We start from the raw sequence: 27,112 nt of genomic DNA, 5'->3' as shown, positions 1-27,112 counted from the left end.
GGTATTTGTTTTTCTCCTGTCTGACTTATTTTACTTAGCATAACATCTTCACGTTCCATTCATGTTGTCACAAATGGCAAGATTTCCTTTTTTTATGGCTACGTAGTATTCCTGTGTGTGTGTGTATGTGTATCCATCCCATTTTCTTTATCATCTTTATCCATCTGTTGGTGGATATTTAGGTTGTTTCCTTAACTGCTGTAAATAATGTTGCAGAACATGGGGTGCAGATATTTTTTTGAGTTAGTTTTTTCATTTTCTTTTGACAAATACGAGAAGTGGAATTACTGGGTTATATGGTGGTTCTGTTTTTAATTTTTGAGGAAACTCCACACTGTTTTACGCAGTGGTTGTACCAATTTACATTCCTGCCAATAGCGTAGGAAGGCTTCCTTTTCTCCACGTCGTCATCAAGTTATCTCTTGTCTTTTTGCTAATAGCCATTCCAGCAGGTATGAAGTGATATTGTGGTTTTGATTAGTATTTCCTTGATGATTAGTGATGTTGGGTGTCTTTTCATGTGTCTGTTGGCCCTCTGTAAGTCTTCTTTGGAAAAATGGCTATTCAGGTCCTCTGCCCATGTTAAAATCAAATTTTTTGGGGTTTTTTTGGTGTTGAGTTGTATGACTTCTTTATATATTTTGGATATTAACCCCTTATCAGGTATATGATTTGTAAATATTTTCTCCCATTTAGTAGGTTGCCTTTTCGTTTTGTTGATGGTCTCCTTCACTGAGCAGAAGTATTTCAGTGTTTTTAAAAGAACTAAGTTGCGGGGCGCCGGGGTGGCTCAGTTGGTTAAGCATCCTACTCTTGATTTTGCCTCAGGTCACGATCTCAGGGTCATGGGATTGAGCTCAGCAAGGAGCCTGCTTGTCCCCTCCCTCTGCTCCTCACCCTGCTCATGCATTCTTTCTGTCTTTCAAAGATTGTTATATGGTAGAAATATTTACAGATGTTTTTGCCTTTTTTAGTTTTTTGTTTGAACTCACGAGCCTGAGATCAAGACCTGAGCAGAGATCAAGAGTCAGACACTTAACTGACTGAGCCACCCAGGCACCCCTACGGATGTTTTATTTATTATGTTATGTTAGTCACCATAAAGTACATCCTTAGTTTTTGATGTTGTGTTCCCTGATTCATTGTTTGCGTAAAACACCCAGTGCACCATGCAATACGTGCCCTCCTTAATACCCATCACCGGCATATCCCAATCCCCCACCCCCCTCCCCTCTGAAGCCCTCAGTTTGTTTCCCAGAGTCCATAGTCTCTCGTGGTCTACAGATGTTTTAAACTCAGGACCAACTTGTACCAGTATGCTGCCTGTTCATTAACATTATGGGAACACCAAAACTAGCACAGTATTGAGAAGCATTAGTGTTCCTGAAATGGCTGTATTCCCAGGAATAGATGGGAGAAAGCTCTTTCCCGTATTGGAGAAGTAGAAGTCCTTGAAGACATAGAAGCTCTTGAGCTTATGGAGGAGGGTCCAATACCTTGAAGTTAACATGGCAGCTCACTGTGTTGCCCAAAAATGTGCATTCCTGGACTGGCATTGTTGGTGTAAGCTCAGCTGTTGCACACACGAACTGGAGTTTGGGAAAAGTACCTGGAGGTCAGAGACAAGAAAGCCAGAAAGGGGAAAAGGAGAGTAGAGAGGTCATGGCACAAGGGTAATTCTTAGAAACAAGGCTGTTCGTACCCAACATGGGGAGATCGTAGGGTGGATGTTAGACTGTGGAAAAGAAAGCCCGCCGTGAAGTGATGGAATCCTGTGTGCGTTAGTAAGCCACCACGTACCCTGGGAGCACATTCCTGGGAACTGAGAACAGCCATGCTGTGACGTGGCCAACGAGGGTTAGGGTGTGGGGCAGACAGGACAAGGGAGAAGTGGAACCATGTCTGACACATCTTAGTAGCCATTGTAAGCATCTGTGTACCAAACCAATGGTTCAGGTTAGCCTTCAGAGTCGGGTATGTGGGATGGGAGCTCTCAACACCCACAGTTCCTGCAAGTGTGGACGTACTGCATCTCTCATCACAGAAGAGTTCAAGTACAGTTTCTGGCCTTTGTTGAAGGAATCAGTGAAATGATTTCAGTATACTGTAAAAAAAAAATCATAAAACGCAGTGAAATTAATACCCTAGTGTGCAAATGGTTGAGTCTGGAAAGGCAGGATGGTGGTCTATATTCTGGACACACTTTCTCTATAGGGTGAATAAATACAGAGTGCTCACATTCTTGTTTTTTAAAAAAGGCAATGATAAAGGAGCTCCTCTCTTCCCTAGTTATTTTCAACTCAGGGATATTTATCTAATTGTTTATTATCTGGACTGTGATCCTCAATGGATCTCGCTTGTAATTCCTAAGGTTTTTTTCATCCTAAAATTTTTCTTGGAGTGAAAGCAGCGTTATTGCTACTTCACAAAGTGAAGTGGTTTGCTTCTTGAGTTGGTGTGTTTCTCCCGACAGATTAACGCCTTTCCTGTGTGGCAGCACACAGAAAAAAACTTGAAGCAGGTGAGATGCAAGAGAGAGCCAGGCTGCGCTGGTCAAAGGTCGCACCACACGTGTGCCGTGCTCTAGGAGGATAAGGCTTGGCAGAACTCCCGACTCCATTTCTAAGTGAAAAATGGAAAGGTGGTGTGTGTTTTGCAACCTTGGAGATGCACATTCCAATATCCAGTTCTTTGAGTGCTACTCAATTTGTCATCCTTACAGTCCTGGCTGTGGTAGCAGCACAGTCACTTCTAGTATTTCTGCCTTTGAGTCTCAGGCCCCAGACTTCGGTGGCGCTCTGACATAGGCAGATGCCACCGTTTGGCTTGTTAAGAGCAGAATTCCCTCTGTCGACCAGTTGGACTCGCAGCTATCCCACCTTCCAGGTAGCTCAAGTCACTCCTCCGTTTCCATTTTTGGAAAATATTTTCACTATGTTCTTTGAGAGTTTTACAAAGCGTCAGTGTCATTCTTGAGGTATTGTGGAAAAGAGCCGGGCTTAAAGCCATAAGATCAGTGTTCCAGCTTCAGTCTGTTGGAATCGTTAAGAAGAGCTGTGACATATTGATATCCATTAGGCATTTTGCTTCTCACTCTGCACAGATAAGTAGTGGTGTCCTGTTGTTTGAACATAGGAGACCCTGACTCCAATGTCTGTTAAAACCATCTTCTATGTGCTTATAAAAGGCAACCACCGTGTGGGAGCAGACTTTACAGATTTTGCGCTTGCATCAAATTCGTGGAGTCGTTAAGAAGCATATTTAGCCATGGGTTGGACATTGCCATCACCTATGGTTGTGTCCATTATGGGGCTGCTTTCACATTGTTTGAGATATTACTCAGCAAACCAAACAGCCACTCCTGTTGTCACAGTATGGCCTATATTTTATAAATGACATATTCTATAGTGTGCCCTTTCCCTGTATCTATAAAACAAGAGGTACTTATCACAAACTGTAAGTAATTGAACAACCAGTGTTTACTTTCCATGAATTCCTATAAACTCTCATATTCTGATCCTAAAAGAGGCTTGGGCAACAAATAACATCTTTTAAGTGAATGAATCAATCAGTGGTCCCCATAAATGAACAATGAAGCAACTCGTATATCATTTGAGTCTTTCCACAGTGGTCTTCGAGAAGAACTTTCTATTTTCAAGAATAATTCCAGTGTCCCCATCTTCTCTATGTGTAGTTGCTTGTATTACTTGTTTACTGGGTTATGTTGCTCACCGACTGAGGTGATGGTAGCATTGCAGAAACAACAGGTCAAGTCCTGGATTGAGACTGTTTATTTTTTCTTTACCCTAGTCTTTCTCTTTAATACTCATAAAGGATTTGCAAATGTCTGGAGGAAGCTTTTACAAATGAAGATATGTTTGGATGTCCTGCCGGTATTTGGAAATGTATATTTAATGGTTTTGCAGGTCACTTTATTTTTTCTCTGAATAGCCTGCAATGTTGGAATATCGCCATCTGCTACAAGTTAAGTCTTTTTACTTTGGTTAAATGAGGAGAATGAAATATTCCTATGTAGCAGGCACATTTATAAATATTAAGCCAATGATATGCAAATTTAGATCCAGTCAGTTTTTAGCCAAGAACATCTCCCCTCACTATTAAGGCTGGATTCGTGATATGACTACAAAACAGTGTATTGATAGGAATACATTTATGAATCATAGGTGAATATCTAATGCAGTTATTTAATATTCTCAATTTAAATGAAACCAAACTCATTCTTGAATGAGGAGACAAGGAAGAGTTACATTCCAATTTCCTTCTATTTTTCAGAGCCATTAGATTTCTACTTACTTCTGTCTACCCAAGATCTTTGCACAAACAAGACGAGCTCTTTGTTTATAATTTCACCTATTCCACTCTCAAGGAGGGCCGAAACCTATCTACTCTTACCTGGACTAGAAATTGCGAAGAAGAAGCTCACGTGTGCAGAGGGCAGAGGCTGTCTCCTCTTGTGGAGATGGGGAGCCCCACTACTGGGCAGGACACATGTAGTTGTTGTAGTGAAAGTGGACGTGTTTGACTTTAGGGTATAGGAATTGCACTGGTCTGAAACAGTTGTAGCCAGGGCTTATCTGGTAAACACAAGTTGTTCCCATTCCTGTCTTGGTACGTTCTAAAATGCCTTTTCTTTACTGCCCCACTCTGTATGATTTCTCTTCCCTTTTTCTGCTGTCTCTATTATATGCATCCTTCAGAATGCCAGGAATGGGTCAACAATGGTGCCATACACAAAACAAGAAAAGCCTATTGCTTTTTAACATTAAATTTAAAAAACACCGATAGACTTTTTTGTTCTATGCCAGTCACTGGTATGTGAATATTTTTCTCTAAATGAATCCTTGAATAAAGGGACATTAATGTGTACGACAGAACATGAGGCAATATAGTTCTCAAAAATGCTGATGTTTTGTGTTTTATCTGAAAAGTAATAGTTATATTCACATTTTCCTATTTCTACATTGAAATCACTTTGGGCAAGGCAAGCAAAGTCCATAAGCTCTATAGGAACACCGTAATATTGTATTAACCTTTCCAAGAAATTAAAAATATTTTTCAGTACAAATTATTTACAGTATACCTCATGTTTCTCTTTTAAGGGTTTCTCTTTCTTCTCTATCTAGCTTTACATGTTTATTCCTTTTGCATCTTTATAAGCATGCCAAACATGTGACTTGTGCACGTACTGGTAGGGAAAAGGCAATACGGGGGTGTGAATTTTGATGTCGTGTTGTGTTATGTTTACAAGGGAAAATTAAAATGTTCTTGAGTATCAGCTTTTTTGAAAACCCAAAGATGTTGGTATAGTCATTAGGAGGACATAGATTGGGATGTGGCTAAAAGTGTAAGGTTTCCATGTTGAGTATCGGCTTCCCATTGTGCTCTGGCACCGAGCACAGAACAGGCATTCAATAAATATTTGATGAATGCAAGAGTGAGTGGATGAGCACGAAGAAGTGTCCTTACAGAGAACCTCAGGCAGCACCACAGGAAATCATCTTGATTCAAGAAGAAAGCACCAAGCTCAATACCAAACCAATCTGTAGGGAAATGACAAACTTCATGATTTTTCTGCTCTTTCCATGTTGAAGCCACAAGAAAGACATACATAAAGAGGGTTTACAGGAGATGGTACAAGTATCAACATCCATAATTTCTTAGATTTGTTGTGACCAACAAGAGGCAGACATGCCCTCAGTTTCTGAACTCTCTTCTTGGGGGAACCCGTCAGAAGGAAGAGCTTTGCGACAGAGAGGCAGAAGCACAGGCCCTTCATCCCAACCTCTCTGAGTCTAAGGCTTAGTTATAAAGTAATTGATCTCTATAGCTGCTGGCACCACAGAAAACTTTTGATTCCTGAATCAAAGCAACTATAATTGAGGTTCCTGGCTTTGAAGGAAGGCATACAGAGAGAACAAAACTCATGATATGTTAGAAAAGGATGCAGGACTAGAATTTAGAAGACTAGGGCGCTAGCTCAGCTTCACATCTAAGCTGCTGATCCATTTTATGTTGTTCACTTGTCTTCTCTGGGCTTTATTGAGTTTCCTCTTCTGGAAATTAAAGTATTCAACTGATGAACATTCCAGCTCTGAAATTGCCAAAAATCACACAGATAAAACTAAGTGTTAGATTGGGATGCCAAGATAGCTTTTGTAATGGATAGAGACCTCATAAGTGATTGCATTTTGAATTGAAATTGAATTTTTCCTAAGATTTTTCTAAAGGTTGAGGTACAGGATTAAATTAAGAATAGATCGTAAAATGACATGTCTTGCTGAGAACGTGATGAGGCTCCTAGTAATAGTATTGCTACAGACCAGTTTCAATTACTGAACATTTAACATAGACCAAGCAATGCACCAAAAGCTTCCTGTGGATAATGTCACTTAATAACCATTGTTATTTCCATTTTATAGTTGAAAGAATGGAGGCTTAGTGTAAAGAACTCAGACCAGGTCACACACAGAGTCAGAATTTGAACCCAAGCCTACTTCCCATCATATTAAGACAACATCACTCTTTATGTACTTTAAGTTTTGTACAGACCATTGAGTTTTCTTTAAGGATGATGTACTGATAAAATAAAATCATGCTTGCCTAGTACTGTTAGTGGCACATGGTGGTTATTCAGTTAATATTATCCTTCCCTCTTTTTTTGACCTCTGTACTAAATATGGGTGATAGAGGGAATATTTGGCTTTCAAGAAATGGCTGATATATCTGAAGTAGTTTCAGAATGGTTCTGCCTAATGATAGGGGATCCTAAGTTTGGAGTCTATAATCGACTTTCATAGGAAGCTTTATGGAGTAATTCTGCTAGGGGTGTGGTGGGGGGGAGATGAAGAGAGAGAGGAAGGAAGGGAGAGAAATCTAATTCCTTTGCTCTTAACTAAAACCACTCTCTTCTATCTTATTCCCTGAAGAACAATTAAGATATGTTTCATTTTTTAAATAAGGAAGAAGATCATTGACTTTCTCTCAGCGGCAATTATCACCACTTATTGTATGTTGAGGAAGTGGGTGTTCCTTGCTTTCTATTGTTAATCTGGTGAGAGTGAGGGTGGAGAGCACTTTGAAAAAATATTTGTGTAGGGAGGAGAGATAGAAGTGAACTGAGTAACAAACTCTTCCGCAGGTCCCACATTAGGGTCATTCTTAACTTTTTAGAAGAGATTTCCTTGAGGTATCTCAGATGCTGCTTCCTGAAGGAAATATAGAATATAAAGAACTGAACTTTGGTTCAAGTGTTCTTCATAGCTTGTTGTTTTTTCTTTCCTTGATTTTTAGTTTAGGGGCGTAGTTCTTTCTTACAGTTCTAGGAAAGAAAGTAATACTGACTGCGTATTGACTGTAGGGAGGCTAGATTGCAAGGTGATGGTGCTAATGGCAGTTAATAGTTATGCAGGATTTACTGTGTGCCAGACAGTGTTCTAAACTCTTCATGTATACATTAACTCAATCCTCACAACAGCCCTCTGAGATAGGTTTACCGCTTCATCAAATCTAGAATGTGCTGATGGTGCATTTGTGATCTTGGTAGAAGATGCTAACTAACGTAACTATAACATAACTATCTCCTGTGCTACCTCATTTAGTAACAGTTGCAAGATGTCATGGGTTGTAAGACTGTAAAATGTAAGATGCACCCCGATTATAAAGAAGTTAAAATAAGAAAGCATATGCATGCTAGAATTAATAAAATATTAATTTAAAAAATCATTTCCATATTTATTTATTTATTTATTTATTTATTTATTTATTTATTTATTTATTTATTAAAATTTATTCATGTGACAGAGAGACAGCCAGCGAGAGAGGGAACACAGCAGGGGGAGTGGGAGAGGAAGAAGCAGGCTCCCAGCAGAGGAGCCTGATGTGGGACTCGATCCCAGAACGCCAGGATCACGCCCTGAGCCGAAGGCAGACGCTCAACGACTGCGCTACCCAGGCGCCCCCATTTCCATTTTTAAAATGGGGGAACCTGAGGCAAAGGGATTAAATTTTCTTTAAAAATCTTTTTTCTTTTTTTAAAAAAAGATTTTATTTATTTATTTGGGAGAGAGACAAAATGCAAGGGGGGGGGAGGAGCAGAGGGAGAGGGACAGGCAGACTCTGAGTTGAGCTCAGAGTTTGACATGGGGCTCATCTCAGCTTTCTCAGATCAGGACCTGAACTGAAATCAAGAGTCAGTCACTTAACCTGCTGAGCCACCCAGGCGCCAGAAGGGATTAAATTTCCTAACGTGAAATGACTGGCTTCACATCCAGGTGATTTGGTTTTACAGTCCATGTTCTTGACCTCCACTTTTTCTTGTCTCTCAACAATGTGCTGGAATTGAGCCCATGTTAGCATGTGAATAGACTGTCCTAGACCCACTTACTTGTCTTCTCACTGGGGCATTCATGATAAGAATGGCACTGAGATCCTTCTGAGAGAGGAAGTATGTGTGGTTATGTAGCACCTGGTTTTAGGGCTGTGATAAGGATTGTAAAGTAAGGTACTTGGGCATCTGACCTAGGCTTCTGACCCATTTTTAGCAAGAGTAATGCAATTGGGAAAAGCCTCCATGAATTGCGTCAATAGGCTGGAATGCTCACTGCAAATAGTATGCACAAAACGTCATTTGGGTGTCCCAGATGTCAAATTCTGCACTGTGTTTTCAGTGTTTCCCTTTCTGCTCTAAAATGCCAACATAAAAATAATTTATATCATTTCCATACTTGGGGAGTAGAGTATTTTCTTTATGGAAAGTAGGCCCCTGAAACACCCAAGACTTGAGAAACAAAAATAAGAAACAAAAATAATTTTTAATATGAAGATGGTCCTCTATGAAGACCTACCAGCAGTTGAAACTTAGCATGAAGTTTTCTTCATCTGGTGGTGATAAGCAGTGGCGAAACACAGACATGGGACTGCCGGTGGGTTTGGGGGTATGATTTGCTATGCACCAGAATTATATTCTGCTGAAAGATGGAATGGTTTCACTAATTCTGGGCTTTGACTAACTGGCTGCAAACTCAGATAAGAAGCTTGTCACCATCCATGCGCTGCCCAAACCCTGAAAAATCTCTGTTATCAATTTGAAGGCCTGTCTCTTTCCTGAGTCCTTTTATTTCCTTGCAGTTTTCTTTTTAGAATTCTGGTCTCTGTTAACTCAGACCAGCCTAGTCATTGTGACCAAGTTAGGAGACACTTGACATAGCCTCCAAATTTGCTACAGGTTTTCCTTACCTTGAGATGTCTATTTTATTGTTGGATCATGGATTAATGTTGCCAGGTCCCTGAGATAAAATGAATGGTGAGTTGTCAACCAAGGAAGCCTCTGTCAGTCATCACAGCTTTTCCTATTGTTTATCATATTCTTCTCTGCCAGCGTGCCCATACTTCTTTCTCTCAACCTGTTTATTGTTCTCCAACACATACAAACCATTCAAGTGTAGAAAGAAACTATATTGTGGTGGAGACAGACTATCTGCAACAGAGGTAATTATAAATAAAAATTTAAGTTTTTTGGTTCAGCATATATTTAATGCATCAAACCATTGCTTTTTGTGCTTCTGTTTATCATTTTACATTTCTAGTCTTGAACTGTTTGAACATCTGATCAGTCAACTCCGACTGGTTTGAGCCAGTTTTTAATCAGTCGAAGACAGTAAAAACAATTTTATAGATGACCTGTTATAATATATAAACTAGTTATAAGCAGTTTGATAAAATTAGAGCAAGTATGACCCAGTTGGAAAGATTTAATTGGTCAGCACTAACTTGACTCAGTGAAATATACTCTGAATCAGTCAAATCTTGTATGAGCCGGTCAGAACATGCCTTCCAGGTCAGAACTTATTTGAGCTAGGTAAAACTAGTTTGAAGCAGTTTGAGCTATTGAAACCAGACCCAAGTAATTTTCATTAGATATATTTAGTTTTAGCCAAAGTGGCTTTAGATCAGTCAGAAATAGTTTTGTAGGTGTAACCTCTTTGAGCTCGACTCTTTCGTTCTGAACTATAATGAACCATTCAGATTTTTTTGAGCAAGTATGAGCTTGTTAGAATGGACTGCAGTGTTTTATACAGATTTCAAACTGTTTTTAAGCTGGCCCTACCTTCTTTTGCCATAGGCATATCAATTTAAAATGAAAATGTTTTAAGTCAGCCAAAAAAGATCACAATTAGTTTGAAAGTGATCTGTGTTGACTCAGCAAATGACTCTGAGCCAGTCAGAAATCCTTTGTGCTAGAAAAATGTTTGGAGCGACTCAGAGGCAATTTCAGAGATTGGTCTAGGTCCTCAGCGTTAGTCTGATCCGTCCAGAGTGGGGTGAAGAGGGTGAGCTAACATTTACTGAGTATCCAGTATATGCCAAGCACTGTGCTGGGTGCTTCACAAAGAGTATCTTATTCAATCTTTAGAACAATCGTGTAAAGGAGTGTATAGCATCTTCTTTTTCATAGGATGGAAACCTGAATCCAAGACTCAGAGACATCTGAGGCATGTGGGAGACATGGAATTTGGCCCAGCTCTGCTTGACTTCGGAGGTCATGTTTTTCCTATTAGGCTACCATGTAAGATATCATACCTGGTCACCTTTAAGCCCAACATGCATTTGTGGAAGCTTGAGTAACAGACAGTAAGCTTGGAGGTAGACTGGACATTGAACTTGGAGTTAAGAGATTTATATTCTAGACTGTGGAAATGAGTTCACCTCTCTGGGTTCTATTTCATCCTTTGGAAAACTGAACCCAGAGAGTGAAAGGTCTGGACATTTATTTTCAGATTAGCAAGGCAGATAATTGCCTAGAGGTGTGATCTGAAGAGTGCAAACTAAGATTAATATTGTCGGTGGTATTTATGTACCTTCACTTGTGGTATTTGGTTTGTTAATGCTTCCTTTATGATGGCTTGGTTTGGGAACAAACTGTTAACGTATTGCTGTCAACATGAATAGAAAAGCCCACAACGAGCATTTTTAGATTTATATGTGTGATTCTTCTCCCATGATAACTAAACACATAAAATTTTGGCACAGCCGATATAGTTTCATCTGTCTTTGAATTCCATTCAAGTGAATTTAGAGAATTTTAGAAGAGTGATGCCATTGGTGACAGCATTTTCTCCTGTACCTTAAATGATATAAAAACATAGACATAGAAATGACCAACCTTTGTTCAAATTAAAAGGAAAGAGGAAGTAAGGTAACCACAGTGTTGTCTTGTATCATTCTCATTGCAGAATTTGGAGTTGCTTTCTGCTTCCTCATTCATTTTTAGGGGAACCTCTAAAATGATTAAACATTATCTGGACCTGCTTTTCAATTCTTAGCTCTAGTTAATGAAAACTTGGAGCCAAATGAGATCCTATGATATGACGTACTAGAATATTTATTTGTACCCTATTGGTCATCTTCTGGAGAGGAATTCTGTGATATACCATTAATACTGACAACCTAAACCTGTGAATACAGAAGGGAAGCCATCATCTATGAAGTGTCATTCTTTATAGTGTGCAAATAGAATAATGAATGTTTGTGGAGTCTCTGCCCTTATCAGCTGACCAGCCATATCTGAATGTGAGGTCCCAGATCTTTACTAAGGCACTATGAGGAAGTAAATTTCAGTGGCTCTTGGGGGTCAGCATTCAGATTTTTGAGCGTAAGATGAGTCACCAAATTGAGGCTGGGGTGGGGGAGGAAACCTTGAAAATCAATAAATGCCCTTGCTTGAGCTTTTATTAATTTTACGGATCTATAGAAATAATCCTATAGGAAGCATTGAGAATTGTAGTAAAGTTTCTCAGTGTGAGGCTGTATGAAAATAGACGCTGAGAGGAAAATCAGTGTCTAATGTAGGGCATCTGATGTGTATGTGGATGGGTGAATATGCATGTTTGAATGGGCATGGAGAATTGTCAGTGGTAGTGGGGTAGCTGATGATTTCTCTGATTTTCTGGGGGGTTTATTGGTATTAGAAATGAGAGCATAAAAGAGGTAAGCCTTCCCTGGGGACAGACTACGTTTTCAGTTGGACTGCTATTTTGAGTAGTCGGAATCTACTTAGAGAATAAAAACAAATCATGAAAAGTGCTCAATGCAAAAAGATAAAAATAACTGTGGTTAGGTCTTGGTAAAAATAAGAATTTTTCTTCTCTAAGGTGGACTTTTGTTTTAGTCAATATCTTAAGATCTGAATTGGTAGCATTTCTTGTTTGAATACCCAGGCAAGTACCGGTAGATGAGCCCTTTGTAATGGAACGATGGTCTCTGAACAGTGACTGCCCAAATCTGGAACTTAGTTCCCAGGGGAGCAGTGGTATTCTGAAAAGTCTGACTTAACATGCAGTATATCACGACCACCACCACCACCACCACCACCACCACCATCATCATCATCAAAAATAAGGAAGCCACAAACCACATTTTACTTGTGAATTTAGCATTGTCTTTGAAGGAACTATCGTGACATTTGAAAATGAATAGAATAAGTGAAATTGCCTAGATATCCAAGTAAAAGAGAAAAGCCAAGGATCTTGCACCAGGAGACTTTGAAAAAGAAGGGGGAATTGAAACCACTTGTACTCTAAGAATTCTTATTATTCCTGTAACATTCTCCTTCCTACTTTCTTTTAAAAATTTTTGTTTATGTCATCTGCATGTAAGACTTAGTGCTGGTTATCTTCTTAATTTTTATTGCACATTAATTTTAAATTAAACTGTTATTTAGGGGCGCCTGGGTGGCGCAGTCGTTAAGCGTCTGCCTTTGGCTCAGGGCGTGATCCTGGCGTTCTGAGATCGAGCCCCACATCAGGCTTCTCCGCTAGGAGCCTGCTTCTTCCTCTCCGACTCCCCCTGCTTGTGTTCCCTCTCTCGCTGGCTGTCTCTGTCAAATAAATAAATAAATAAAATCTTAAAAAAAAAAATAACTGTTATTTATTATTTTAGTAACATCTCATCTAGCAAGTTATTAGGTCCTTGGGGGCAGTGAATACTATCTAATCCTCTTCACAGAACCCCTAGGCATATAGGTGTCACATAGTACTTATTGAACTGGATATTAAAATAATTCACTTTATTCATGGAAGATTCCAGTATTTCCTAATGACTTTTTAGTAAATATGCATTTGTTTGTATTTTACAGGTGAACCACTGAGTTCTTCATTATGTCTGATGGAGACTATGATTACCTCATCAAGTTTTTAGCTTTGGGAGACTCCGGAGTAGGGAAGACCAGTGTACTTTACCAGTACACAGATGGTAAATTTAACTCCAAATTTATCACGACAGTGGGCATTGATTTCAGGGAAAAGAGAGTGGTAAGTTCTATATAAAAATGTGATCTCTGAATCAATGGTTGTCTGTCTGTCTAGTTTGTTTTGTAGGAATTAGAAGGACAGAGTTTGGAATATAAAATTGAAGGGTGCATGTGAAAGTGTATTCTGTTCAATCTAGGAAATGTGATTTAAAAGGTTGTGCTGAAGGACATTTACTATAAAACCAATAAGACAAAAGTGAAGATTTCTTTTAAATTTCCCTTGATACCCTTTTGGCTTGTATGTTCCGTCAGAACTCCACAAAGGTATTTGTCTTCCTTTGTTATGAAGCCTACAAACCACCCTAGGCCTCCTACTGCTGTTTTGTGGACTATTTCTTCCACCTTTGATGTCATTTTTAATGGCCTTTGTTTTAATTCAATCCCACATGGAACACTAAGTGGCAAAACTCATCACTGCTGCCAGGAAGGTGAGGCTGGCGTGGAGTGAGAATACCAGTAGTGTATGTTGACCTGCGAGGTAACCAAGGGAACAGAGAGGTTCTACTGAATGATGAAGGAAGAGGCTCTGTTTTTGTTTATTTAAGGGACTGAAAGTTATTCTGATGCTGGAGGGAGGGCAGAAGGTCACTGGGTCGGAGTTGCAGAGAGAAGATGGCCTTCATCATGACCTACATTTCTTGCTGAAAAATTGACTGTTACCCTGAAGCAGGTCAGCACGTGGTCAAGAGATTAATGACAAAGGTCTTTCAATGGAGCATATTCTACCTGGAAAAGATACAGGGTCTATGGCTTCCAGGATAGAAGAATTCATTCCCTCTTACTCAGTTGGGGTCTTTTCTTCCACTGCCGGAGAATCTTACAGAGACTCAGACCCACTAAGAATAGGATTTCATTAAAATTTTAGTATTGACATATAATTGGTAGAATTGGTATACATGTATGTGATTATATTTATTAATTCCCGTTTTATAACTTTGTTTTTTAAAAATCACTTTATTGAGCTATAGTTCACATAACCTAAAATTCACCCATTGGAAGTGTACAATTCAGTGGTTTTTAGTATATTCACAGTTGTGTATCTCATTTTAGAACATTTCATCACCTCCAAAAGAAACCTCATGCCCTTTAGCAGTCATTCCCCATTTATCATCCCTCTAGCCACTAACCTGCTCCCCATAGATTTGACTATTCTGGACATATCATAGAAATGGAATCATACAATGTGTGGCCTTTTGTGTCTGGCTTCTTTCACTGAGCATAATGTTTTCAAGGTTCATCCATGTTGTAGCATGGATCAGAGCTTCATTCTTTTTTATGACCAAATGATATTCCATTGTCTTGGTATACCACATTTTGTTTATTCATCCATTGATAGACAGTTGGGCTGTTTCACTTTTTAGCTATAATGAATAATGCTTCCATTAACAGTCATATACATTTTTTGTGTGGCCTTATGTTTTCAAATCTCTTGGGTATACACCTAGGCGTGGAATTAATTGGCCATATGATAACTCTCTATTTAACTTCGAGTGACTTCCAAATTTTCTAAAGATGCTGCACCATTTTAGATTCTTATCAGGGCTCCATTTTCTCCATATCCTCACCAGCTCTTGTTACTGTCTATTTGATTATAGCCATTCCAGTGAGTGTGAAGTGCTATCTTACTGTAGGTTTGACATGAATTTCCCTGACAAGAGATTTTTTTTTTTAAAGATTTTATTTATTTATTTGACACAGAGAGAGACAGCCAGTGAGAGAGGGAACACAAGCAGGGGGAGTGGGAGAGGAAGAAGCAGGCTCCCAGCAGAGGAGCCTGATGTGGGGCTCGATCCCAGAACTCCGGGATCACGCCCTGAGCCGAAGGCAGACACTTAACGACTGAGCCACCCAGGTGCCCCGAGAGATGTTTTTGAGTAATCATTTCTTTCATGTACTTATTAGCCATTTGTATATCATCTTTGGAGAAATGTCTATTCAGATTGTTTGCCTTTTTGAAATTGGTTGCCTTTTTGTTCTTTACTTTTAAGAGTTTTAAAAGTATATTCCGGATAAATGTCCATATATATGATCTAACATAAGGCCTATCCTTGAGAATGTTTCATGTATACCTGAGAAGAATGTGTGTTCTGCAATTGTTGAGTGCTCGGTGGATGTCTGTTATGTCTTTGGTTTACAGTGTTGTGTAAGTCTTCTGTTTCCTTGTTCATCTGCCTACTTGCTCTATCCGTTATAGAAAGTGGAGTATTGAAGTCTCTCAATGTAATGGTCGACATGTTTATTTCTCCCTTTTTCTCCCTATATGTTCTTAATGGAGTAACCCTTTTATCATTATAAAATGTCCCTAATAACAATTTTTGTCTTCAAGTTTATTTTTTCTGATATTAGTAAAGCCACTCCAGCTCCCTTTTAGTTCCCGTTTGCATGGTATTTTTTCCCCCATCCTTTTATTTACCTCTTTGTGTCTTTGAATCTAAAGCATGTCTTTCTAGATAGTACATAGTTGGATCATGTTTTTAAATCCATCTTGCCAATTTTTGCCTTTTATTTGGAATATTTAATTCATTTATATTTAATTACTGATAAAAAAGCCTTTATGTTTGCCATTTTGCTACTTGTTTTCTATGTGTCTTATTTTTTGTTCCTCTGTTTTTTTCATGACTAATTTGTGTTATATACTTTCTAGTATACCATTCTTCTAATTCTCTTGTCATTATTTTTACTATATATTTGAGTTATTTTTTAATAGTTCCCCTAGAGATTACAATTATCATTTAATTTTTTACAGTGTAGTTTGGATTAATACCAACTTAATTTCAATACTGTCATGAAACTCCGCTTATATATAGCTTCATTTCCTACTCCCTCCTTTGCACTGTTATTGTCATGCAAATTACATCTTGATATACTGTGTGCTCATCAACAGATTTATAATTATTCACGAAGCCGTGTTTTCATCAGATGGAAGAAAAGAATTTAACAATACATTTATCCTGTCTTTTATATCTATCTATGTAGTTATCTTTCTGGTTCTCTCTATTTTTTATGGATTTGACTTACTGCCCAGTGTCCTTATATCTCAGCCTGAAGCACTGTCTTTATTATTCCTTATACAGAAAGAATGCTGGTGATGAACTTTCTGTTTTTGTTTATCTGGGGATGTCTTACTTTGTCTTTCAATTTTAAAGAATAGCTTTGTTGGGTATGGAATTCTTGGTTGATAGTCTTTTTTTTTTCTTTCAGCACTTTATGTCATCCTACTGCCTTTATTGTTCTTTAATGACAAAGCAGCTGTTAGTCTTATTGAGCTCCCTTGTATGTGATGAATCACTTTTCACTTGCTGCTTTTAATATTCTCTTTTTGTCTTTGGATTTTGACAGTTTGATGATATGTCTAGGCAATTTCTATTAATTTTTTGGAGCTCACTGGGTTTCTTGAATGTGCAGATGAATGTTTTTCATCAAATTTTGGAGGTTTTTAGCTATTATTTCCGCAAAATTTTTTCTGCCTTTGTCTCTCTTCTTTTTATAGGATTGCCAGTATGCATATGTTGGTATGTTTGATGGTTCCATAGGTTTCTGAGACTCTGTTCGTTTTTCTTTATTCTTTTTTCTTCTGTGCCATGGCCTGGATAACCTCAACTGACCTATCTTCAAATTCAGTGGTTATGTCTTCTGCCAGTTTAAGTCTGCTATTGAAGCCCTCTAGTGAATATTGCACTTCAGTTATTATACTTTTTAACTCCAGAATTTCTATTTACCTTTTATAATATCTATCTCTATAAACATCCTCTATTCAGTGAGGCATTGTTCCTTTAATTCTTTAAAAAATTTATTCATTTATTTGAGAGAGAGAGAGAGAGAGAACAAGAGAGCACAAGCAGGGGGAACGGCAGAGAGAGAGGGAGAAGCAGGTTCCCCACTGAGCAGGGAGCCCAACACAGGGCTTGATCCCAGGACCGACCCTAGAATGATGGTCTGAGCCAAAGGCAGATGCTTAACTGACTGAGCCACCCAGGAGCCCCTATACTTTAATTCTTTAGACATGATTTCCTTTAATTCTTTGAACATATTTATAATAGCTGATTTAAAGTCTTTGTCTAGTAAGTTCCTGGCCTTCTTTAGGGATGGTTTTTGTTCATTTCCTTTCCCCCAGTGTGTATGAGCCATACTTTCCTGTTTCTTTTTGTGTCTCATGAGCTTTGTTGAAAACTGAACATTTTAAATAATATAATCTGGCAATTCTAGAATCAGATTCCTCCCCTTTCCCAAGGAGGAGGAAGGGGGAGAGGGAGAGAAAGAATCTCAGGTAGACTCTGTGCTGAGTATGGAGCCTGACATTGGGCTCTGTCTCACAACCCTGAGATCATGTCCTGCGCTAAAATCAAGAGTCAGACGCTTAACTGACTGAAACACCCAGGTGCCCCTGAGCAGAGAGATTTCTTGAACCAGTAAGTCTGTCAGCTTTTTCTGACACTGTGTGTTTGTGTTTGTGTGTGCACGCGTGCAAATGTGTGCACACTCATGTGTGTGTGTGCCCCGTTTGGGGACATGTCCCTGATGTTCCTGCAGGCAGTTTACAACTCTGCCTTAGCCTTTACTTCCTGCTCGCGAAGAGCCTCAAAGTTAGCTAGAGATGAGATAATAGGGTCTTTTCAAGTTTTTCCCAGGCATATGTATAGTGCTATACATAAGACTGGCCTGTACATTCCAAAGAACATTTTGGAGCTTTTCAGATTTCCCTATGGAGATCTCATTTCCTTTTTATTTTTTTTCTTCTTCAAGTTTTTTGGTTCGCCTCTTGTTAGCCCCAGTTGGTATTGTTGCCGTTGTTAGATGTGATGTTGAATAATTGCTGCTGATCGTTTTCAACAAATGCCCTAAGGGTAAGGTTATTATCATCAGCAAGCTCTGAGTTTGGCAAAGGCAAGGCAAGGCCTGGAAATGGAGGTTTACAGGCAACTTTTAGACAGTTCTCTGGAGATGAGACTTTGGGGAGCTTCAAACCTGTTTTGCCTCCACTCCCTCCAGTGACTACTATGCTGATTGTTTTCACAGCTCTCATAGTTGTGCATCTCTTGGTTTTCAAGGCTACTGAGGAGCTGGGGAGAGTGGAATGGGAATAGAATAAATTAAAACAGCACAAAGTTTATTGTTTTTACTGATATTCAGCCATTTTTCTTGATTAGATGCTTCTTGGAACATTGAGAGTCTTTGTTAGTTTTCAGAGTTTGGAAAAAGTGGATTTCGGCTTTTTTTTTTTTTTTTTTTTTTGCCAGTGTTTCATTGCTTTTATGGTGGAAGAGATCTTCAGAGGTCCTTCCTGTAAAATTGCTTTAGAGTACTTTTTAAAGATGGGATTGGGGAAAATACTAGTGACTTGAGGGAACTTTGAGGAAAGGTTAGCAGATTATTATTTTTTCATATAGATTATGTGTTATGTATATATTTCATAATATATTTATAAAAAATATGTAATGTATATATTTATGTTTTAATACAAATTATTGTATTATCCAAAGATAGTTTTTTGGAATAACGTACAAATAAGGTTGTATTCCAGATGGGATTTTTTAGAAGTTTAGATGCTTCGAGGAGCTTTACTAAATAGAAAAGTGAAAAAAGTTCATTGGTCTCAAAAGTTTTCTTTTTCTCTTTCATTTCGCTATTTTAGGTGTACAGAGCCAATGGACCAGATGGAGCCATCGGCAGAGGCCAGAGAATCCACCTGCAATTATGGGACACAGCAGGGCAGGAGAGGTATGAGATCTTCAGTCTGGTGTTCCTTACTGGAGGAAAGGGAAAACCAGCTGCCCTTCACACAGTACCTGAGCAGGAAAAGGCCAGCTGATTAGTTGACTTGCACCTAGATAAGACATGTTGCTAAATTAGCAGGAAATTTACCCATCTGAAATGATAATGGTGTCTATTTCATGCAAGGTCAAAGGAAAAATGAATCCTTTTCAAAATAGACTATCTTACTTATGGAGTTTTTACTTCTTCCTTCTTTCTCCTCCTCCTCCCTCCTTTGTCTTTCCTCCTTCATTTTTCTTCTTCATGTTCTTCTTGTTCTTTAAGATGTATACACTTTTTTTCCATTTACTTTTGCTGTTTACACAGCCACAAAGACAACTGCAGAATTACATGCATTATTCTTACCTGATTGTGGAAACCTCGCAGAAAATCTGATTGGCATTAACTCATACGGTCAGAAGTTACTTGATCAAAATAAGTCACATGAAATCTTGATATAAAATTTCTTTTCGTTATGGCTGCTGTTTTCTCTCACGGTTTCTTTGACGTATTCTGTTTGGTTTTTATTTTTTAAAAGATTTATTTATTTGAGAGAGAGATTGTGTGCCAGGGTGGGGGAGGGGCTTAGGGAGAGGGGGAGAGAAACTTTAGCAAACTCCACACTGAGTGCAGAGCCTGACTCAGGGTTCAGTCTCACAATCCTGAGATCATGACCTGAGCCAAAACCAAGAGTCAGACGCTTAACTGACTGAGCCACCCAGGCGCCCCTGCAGTGTTCTGTTTTTTAACTTTTTGTTATGGAAATCTTCAAATATATACTACAGAGGATAATATAATAAAATCACGTACATATTTCCCAGTTTCAGTCGTCATCAGTTTGTGGCCTTTCTTATTTCATGTATACCTCTATCCCTTCTTACCCCTTCCCCCAAATACATACTTTGGTATGTATTCCTCAAGAATAAGGACTCTTTTTGTAAAAGCATTGATTAGAAATCTTCGAGAAAACTTAAAATAACAGATTAGATGACAAATTCATACCAGTATTTTCTTCCCTGGAGTCTATGCCTGTCAGTTGCAGACTTTACATAAAAATAAAGTGGAAACTGACCTTTAGGGGGAGAGAGAAGGGAGATAGCAGGAGAAAACCTTGCAAGAGAGAGTACCAAGAAAGGATAAGGACTGAGTCAATACTACTCCCACCTTAAAGCCAAAGAAATAGTTACCAGAGTTATGAGACCTCTTTAGAGACTAAAATTAAAAGGTCATGGAACCCATTGTAACATCAAGTCAAGCTGAATTTTCTGAGGACAAGGGAAATATACCCGGCAAGAACCATTGCTTTTGGCCTGATTAACTCTTAATTGTACAGTAAATTCTTGACTGAGACTAAGGGATCATGAGCTAGTTCTTCTGATCCCTGTCCAGCAGTCTGGTTTTTCAAATCACATGGTCTGTTAACACATAAACTTATGTAAGTTATAAATAACAGTCTTATTCACTTTTGGAATATCATCATCCAATTTTTTTAATTCTTAAAAATTTACAGAGATTGTTTTTATTTTTTATTTAATTCCAATATAATTAACGTACAGTGTTAAATTAGTCTCAGGTGTACAATATAGTGACTCCACAGTTCCGTACATTACTCAGTGCTCATTATAAGTGTACTCTTAATCCCCTTGATCCATTTCACCCATCCTCCCCACCCGCTTCCCCTCTGGTAACCATCAGTTTGTTCTCTATAAGATTGAATTCCAGGGGCGCCTGGGTGGCTCAGTCATTAGGCGTCTGCCTTTGGCTCAGGTCATGATCCCAGGGTCCTGGGATTGGGCCCCACTTTGGGCTTCCTGTTCAGCAAGGAGGCTGCTTCTCCCTCTCCCACTCCCCCTGCTTGTGTTCCTTCTCTGGCTATCTCTGTCAAATAAATATATAAAATCTTAAAAAAAAAAAAAAGATTAAAATCTAAATACAACTTTTGATAATTGTTGGTGTTTTATAAAGTCTCAATATATTTTCAAGTATTCTTTCTGGTTCTAGATATCTACTTGATAGCATAATTTGCTGAATCTTGTATAATTAAGAGATAGAATATACATGTATAACGTGAAGTTATTAGAAATAATGACACATTATTAAATACCTAATTTGTTATTGATGAATTATTGGAAGAGGCTAAGGGCACTATTGGTAGTTTTATATTTCAGGAGTGGGGCCATGATGTAGGTGACCAATCTGCTTTTATGTTCCTAGGTTTCGTAGCTTGACAACAGCATTCTTCAGAGATGCTATGGGGTTTCTTCTGCTCTTTGATCTGACAAACGAGCAAAGTTTCCTCAATGTCAGAAACTGGATAAGTAAGTGCTGTTTTTTCCGTGTCTCCCACTCCCCACTCCCCACAATATGGTGCTCTTTTAAATTCTACTTCTGTTGTAAGTTGTTTTGGAGGAGCTCCTAGGGCTATTAAAAAATGCTGTTTAAAGGAGCAAGGTTTTACTTTGGGGGCAAAGATTACTGAAATACTCTGCTTTTCCTAGTAATACTAACTTTGATTTTAGGATGAGGACTCTGGGCCTTGAAGACCCAGAGCAGTCCTGTCCTTCTCCGAGGGCATGGAGTTTAGCTCCTTCAGTTCAGTAGCCTTTGATGCTCTTTCTTAACTAACTTGATCATTACGGGCTGAAGAGTTATTTAATACTGTAAGTACAGGTGCCTCAAATGTAGTTCTGCTCCCTGGGCTTCAGTTTGTTAAATGCCTGTGTTGCACACCTCATTATTTCAATTAAAACTGAATGATGGTGGCTATTTCTAGTCCTTTATCCTCGGCCCTTCCTCATCATCCTCTTCTTTGTATCATTCTAACAAGTTCTGAGGCTTTAAGTCAAACACTTTATAAGATTCTTATTAGAGATGTGCTCATAGAATCTCAGCATGGGGAGATCATCAACCCACCCGTTTTCTCAGACAGAAATGGAAACTCTGAGACAGATAAATCTTGCCTGTCTTGACTTTTTCAGCTGATTAGATAAATAACAAAATTATGTGAAATTATGTGTAATGTATGAATATTGTTATCCTTACAGTGTAAAAGAATTCTTTTTTTTTTTTAAAGATTTTATTTATTTATTTGACAGATATAGAGACAGCCAGCGAGAGAGGGAACACAAGCAGGGGGAGTGGGAGAGGAAGAAACAGGCTCATAGTGGAGGAGCCTGATGTGGGGCTCGATCCCATAACACCGGGATCACGCCCTGAGCCGAAGGCAGACGCTTAAACCGCTGTGCCACCCAGGCGCCCCAGTGTAAAAGAATTCTTATTGCACAATTAGGTAGAGAAAACTTACACATTTTGAAGATTTCATATCTTCAATGAAAAGTATTCTCCCCCAATCCGCCTTTTAAAAAAAAAAAAAGTTATAGTGTTCAGTATCAGAGATAATAATATCAAATCTTAATTAGGAATAAAAATTTATTGTCTGTACACTTTATTTTTCCTCTGCCTGTTGGCATTTTGAATATTACAGGGATCATTCATTTCTTCTTTTTGGGAGTGTATGCTAGAACAAAGGCACTGTTGCCTTGAACAAGTAGCTGACTCCTGGGCCCTGACTGGCCCGGGGAGGGGAGAGCTGGTCTGCACCCTCCCTTTGCTTCCCCCGAGCTGCCCTGGCAGTCCCTTCTCTCTTGAGTCCAAAGCTCTCCATGTCCTGTTGGGAAGGGGATACATACAAGTCCAAAGGTGAGCCCTGCTGAATTCAGAAGACTGAACAGAGAGCTGAGTTCTCTCAGCCTAAATCTGATATCTGAAAGGAATCAGGTAGTGTTGTGTTCACTTCTCTGTCTTCCTAGAGCTCAGAGAGTGGGCAAGTGATGCCCATAGTGACTCTTCACCTAGTGGCAGCCTATTTTGTAAAGAGATTTTAAGGTAGCCTGAATTTTTAAACCTTGTTTCTGTAGCCTCACATGAATGGTGTAAGAGCGCAACAGGTATATATTTACATGTTTTTGCCTGTATATTTTTATCCCTATTATTCTGCCTGTCTGCAAAGCAGTCCCCACACTCAGTCCCCCCCACCCCCCCCACCCCCACCCCCACCCCCTTTTAAAAACTGGTTAGAGTTCTACTTATTCTTTCAAATCTGGCAAATTATAGGCTCCGTGAAATTTTCTGTAACTGTAGTTAGATTAATTTTTTTCCTTCCTCTTAACTGCTATTATGTTTTGTACTACCCATAGGATTTTTAGCACATACCACCCTGAGTTGTAGAAGTTATTTATGTACGTGTCTTTTTCTTAGTGAGATTGTTTGAGAATTGATTAATTTACTTTTTATATAAGTAATTAGTCTTTGAAGAAAAATTAGAAAGGAAGAAATAAAAGGAAAAATCACCAATAATCACACTTCCCGGAGTCTCCAAAATAAACAAATACTATTAAACATCATTCCTGGTAATACTTACACAGCACTTCCGAATGCTTTAACGTATTAATCTGTGGTTCTCAAGTATGAGTGTGCATCTGAATCACCCAGGGATCTTGTTAAAACACAGATTCTGGGCTCCAAATCCAGCATTCCTGACTCAGTAGATCTGGGGTGGGACCTGAGAATTTGCATTTCTAACAAGTTCCCTGGTGATGGTAAGACCCATGAACCTCACCTGGAGAATCCCTGAATTAACTCACTTAATCCACACCTTAACTCTTTGAAGTAAGTACCATCATTATTACCACTTACAGATGGGAAAACGACTTCCTCAGGGTCACGCAGCTAGTAAATGGCAGAGCAGGGGTTCAACCTTGGACACAGTCAGTCCTGAGTTTGTGCTCATAATCATGACACTGGACATATGTGGGGTTAAGAAAGCATAGAGCCACTCTGGAGACCAAAAAGGTTTCACGGTAGGGGTAGCTGAGATGCAAGTCTTTTAAAAGAAGGGTGGGAATTTCTGGAAGGAAGGTTGTGGTTGGGTATTCAAGCACGTGGGGACAGCCTGTGTGCCAGCCTGGAGGAAAGAAAGCACATGGCAGTTACTGGAAACATACACAGTTTGGTTTTGCCTATATAGGCCTTGTTCCCCGGTTGTCCCTTGAGGGCAAAGGTCAGGGCCCTGAAATTCTGCACCAAGTATCTGGCCTATGTTAATGATCAGTGAGTGCTTGCTGACTAGATTTTCTCCCGATAAGATAAAATGAACCTGACTTTGTAATGAGGAACTAAAATGTCAACACTTTTCTGGTTAACCATGCTAAAAAAATAAATTAGGCCATACCAACTTTGAGGTATGTCTTATTGTGAAAGTTTGGGCTGCTTTAATTTCATTATGGGGTGTGATGAATAAGACATAGAGCTTTATTTTACTGCTTTGGGAGGTGATTTAGCTTAGTGAGGCTCCTTTTGCTTAATGTAATTGCTTGTTTAAAGTACGTGTTTACAGGGTTTCAGGTGAAAAGAAATAAAAGCTGTGGAATAAGAATTGTCTTCCGCTTCCCCTTGATTCTGGTGACAGAGTCCTTTCCTATTTATTCGGGGTTTTCTCTCACTTAATCTTAAATCTTGCTTATTTGAATTGAATTGATTCTGCCTTAGGATCATAGAAAAATGTGAAAACATTTCAGGTAGGAACAATCTGGTTTGTAGGAAGAGAGTTCTTTTAAAAATATTGCTGTGAGGAGACACTATACGAAAAACAAGAGCTTTAAGATGAGCAATAAGCAGTAAAAATTCTCCAAGCTTTTTTCAAAGGGCCTTCGATAGATAGTCACAGGTGTGTGCACACATGGTCGCTCACACGCACACGTGCACTTTCGGAGGGTTAGTGAATTCTCCCATTGCTCTCTGATATAAGTAAGATGGGATATGTGCTTAAGGACAAGTTTTACGTCTCTGTCCCATGCATTCAGTTTTGCACACTAGGTTCTTGACGCTTCAAAAGCATTGTATCATTTCCTTAGGTCCTGATATCCACTTACAGTTCTCAGAGCACTTTTCCATATATTCTCCATTGATCACACACACATTATTTACCTATAATAATCTTTCTTACAGGCCAGCTACAAATGCATGCATATTGTGAAAACCCAGATATAGTGTTATGTGGAAATAAAAGCGATCTGGAAGACCAGAGAGTAGTAAAAGAGGAGGAAGCAAGAGGACTTGCAGAGAAATATGGGTGAGTATTTTTGTGGAGACATCCAGAGAAAACATTCCCAGTTCGAACGTTAGCACATGAATGGATAGCAGAAAATGCAAAAGCAAAAAGATGAAACAACACACTCAGATGTAGGCCTTGGGAGGTATAAAGACCTTCTTTACATGCTCATATTATGTGGTAGGGGGAACCCTAGGAAAAACATGGGGTGAGGGCCATGCTTCAGTCCCATTTTCTCAATCTCTTGGTGTTTAAAGAAAGACACCTCTGAGGGCAAATGCCCTAACTATATAAGGCTGCTTTCCCAGGATGCAAGTAGGAGATGCATGGGGTAGGAAAATGCTCTCTATTCAGTGAGAAAATTTCAAACCAGTTCATGTGCTGCTGTAGAGAGCCCCAGCATACAAGAAGGCCTGTCGGCTTTGAAATTTCTATGCTGGGAGAGGAGCGTGAGTGTGAAGATTCCCGTGGTTTAGTTTGTGTTTTTGTGGTGGAGAATCATCTAAATACTGTCCTTGAACTCTGGGAATAGGATCACAGTAGCATTAACTGGACATGAAAAAAGCAGTTAGCTTGCTGCTTATTACAAATGTCAAGGGCACCTCTACAAAGGAATTTGTGCTTTACTTTCTTTCTCCCTCTAATACAATGAGAACTCAAATGTGTATATATTAGTGACCCTTAATATAAGTGGGAGGCAGCAAGTGGAGTTGAGAAGGAAGGGGAGGTGGAGAGAGGTGGTGTGGTATGTAGCGGATGTTACCCAGCTACTTGCCCTGGTTTTTATTTATTTTATTTTTTTTTAAAGATTTTATTTATTTATTCGACAGAGATAGAGACAGCCAGCGAGAGAGGGAACACAAGCAGGGGGAGTGGGAGAGAAAGAAGCAGGCTCATAGCGGAAGAGCCTGATGTGGGGCTCGATCCCGCAACGCCGGGATCACGCCCTGAGCCGAAGGCAGACGCCTTAACCGCTGTGCCACCCAGGCGCCCCTTGCCCTGGTTTTTAGGCAGAATCCAAAGAAGCCAGAGGAGGGCCTTTCTCTTTTAATTGGGTGGCAACTGCTTTGTTCTTCCTTGGGCTGATGGAGGACCAGAGCACACTCAAGGATAGCTTTCACATTGGGAAGGGAGTAGAAGGATTAGGTTGGCCAGGTGGGAAGAAGTCAGAGTCTGGAGAGTTTAGAATACCAGGTAAGGAGAGTTGCTGAAATCCTGGGGGGCAGGGAGTTGCTGGAATCCTTTGAACGGGGAGGGTTGCGAGTACTCTCTCAAGATCAGTCTGGGGGTGGTGGGTGGGGTGAAGTGAAGGGAGGAAATACTAGAGACAGGGAAATTGTGGTGATCTGTTAGATGGGTAGGGGCTGTATTTGTGGAAAAGAAAAGGGAGTAAATCAGAGAAAATAGGTAGGGTGGCGGCAGAACAGGATTTTAAATCTTTTTCAATTCTAGGGGTAGGGCAAGGCAGCATGGGGTTGGGGAGTGTATCTATTCCCATCAACTCTATTGGCTTACTCTGGCACGTATTTGCAATAGGATGTGGAGATTTTCACTCTAGGGTAGATGGTGCTTAACCATGTTAGAAGCACCTAAGGGGCTTTTAACAAATGCTTGTGTCTGGGCCTCACCTCTGAGCTTCTGAGGTAATTGGTCTGGAGTGGTTTATCAGGCAAGATTCAATGGAAGAAACATATTTACATATAAAGGGATTTGTTACAGGTATTTGACCTTATGCACTGTGGGAGCTGCTTAAGCAGTCTCTAAGGTGTTAATTTGGGCACTGAAACTTGAAGTCCACAGGTCAGGCAGTCAGGAAGGGAAGGTGGGTTTAAGGTGGGGAGAGCAAATACCAGCAAACACCGGCTAGGACCCATAATGACAGAAGGAGACCTGCGTCAGTGCTTGTTGCCTCTGACCTGGATGGT

At 39.5% G+C, this 27,112-nt stretch overlaps 1 protein-coding gene across 6 annotated transcripts in view; it reads left to right on the top strand.

Moving 5' to 3' along the window:
- Positions 1-27,112, top strand: part of RAB27A (RAB27A, member RAS oncogene family) — an 83,657-nt gene that overhangs the window by 46,425 nt on the left and 10,120 nt on the right. For all 6 annotated transcript variants that reach the window (XM_044391026.3, XM_044391027.3, XM_048219478.2 and 3 more), the window contains 4 exons: positions 13,154-13,328; positions 18,960-19,045; positions 21,293-21,396; positions 25,085-25,208. In XM_044391026.3, the coding sequence (XP_044246961.1) occupies positions 13,176-13,328; positions 18,960-19,045; positions 21,293-21,396; positions 25,085-25,208 (467 nt within the window). In that variant the 5' untranslated portion in view covers positions 13,154-13,175. The remainder of the gene's footprint in view (positions 1-13,153; positions 13,329-18,959; positions 19,046-21,292; positions 21,397-25,084; positions 25,209-27,112) is intronic.

This window comes from Ursus arctos, unplaced genomic scaffold, assembly GCF_023065955.2.
Source record: "Ursus arctos isolate Adak ecotype North America unplaced genomic scaffold, UrsArc2.0 scaffold_36, whole genome shotgun sequence".
NCBI classification, from domain to species: domain Eukaryota; kingdom Metazoa; phylum Chordata; class Mammalia; order Carnivora; family Ursidae; genus Ursus; species Ursus arctos.
The sequence above is the reverse complement of the archived record's forward strand: the minus strand, read 5'-3'. Positions and strand labels throughout refer to the sequence as shown.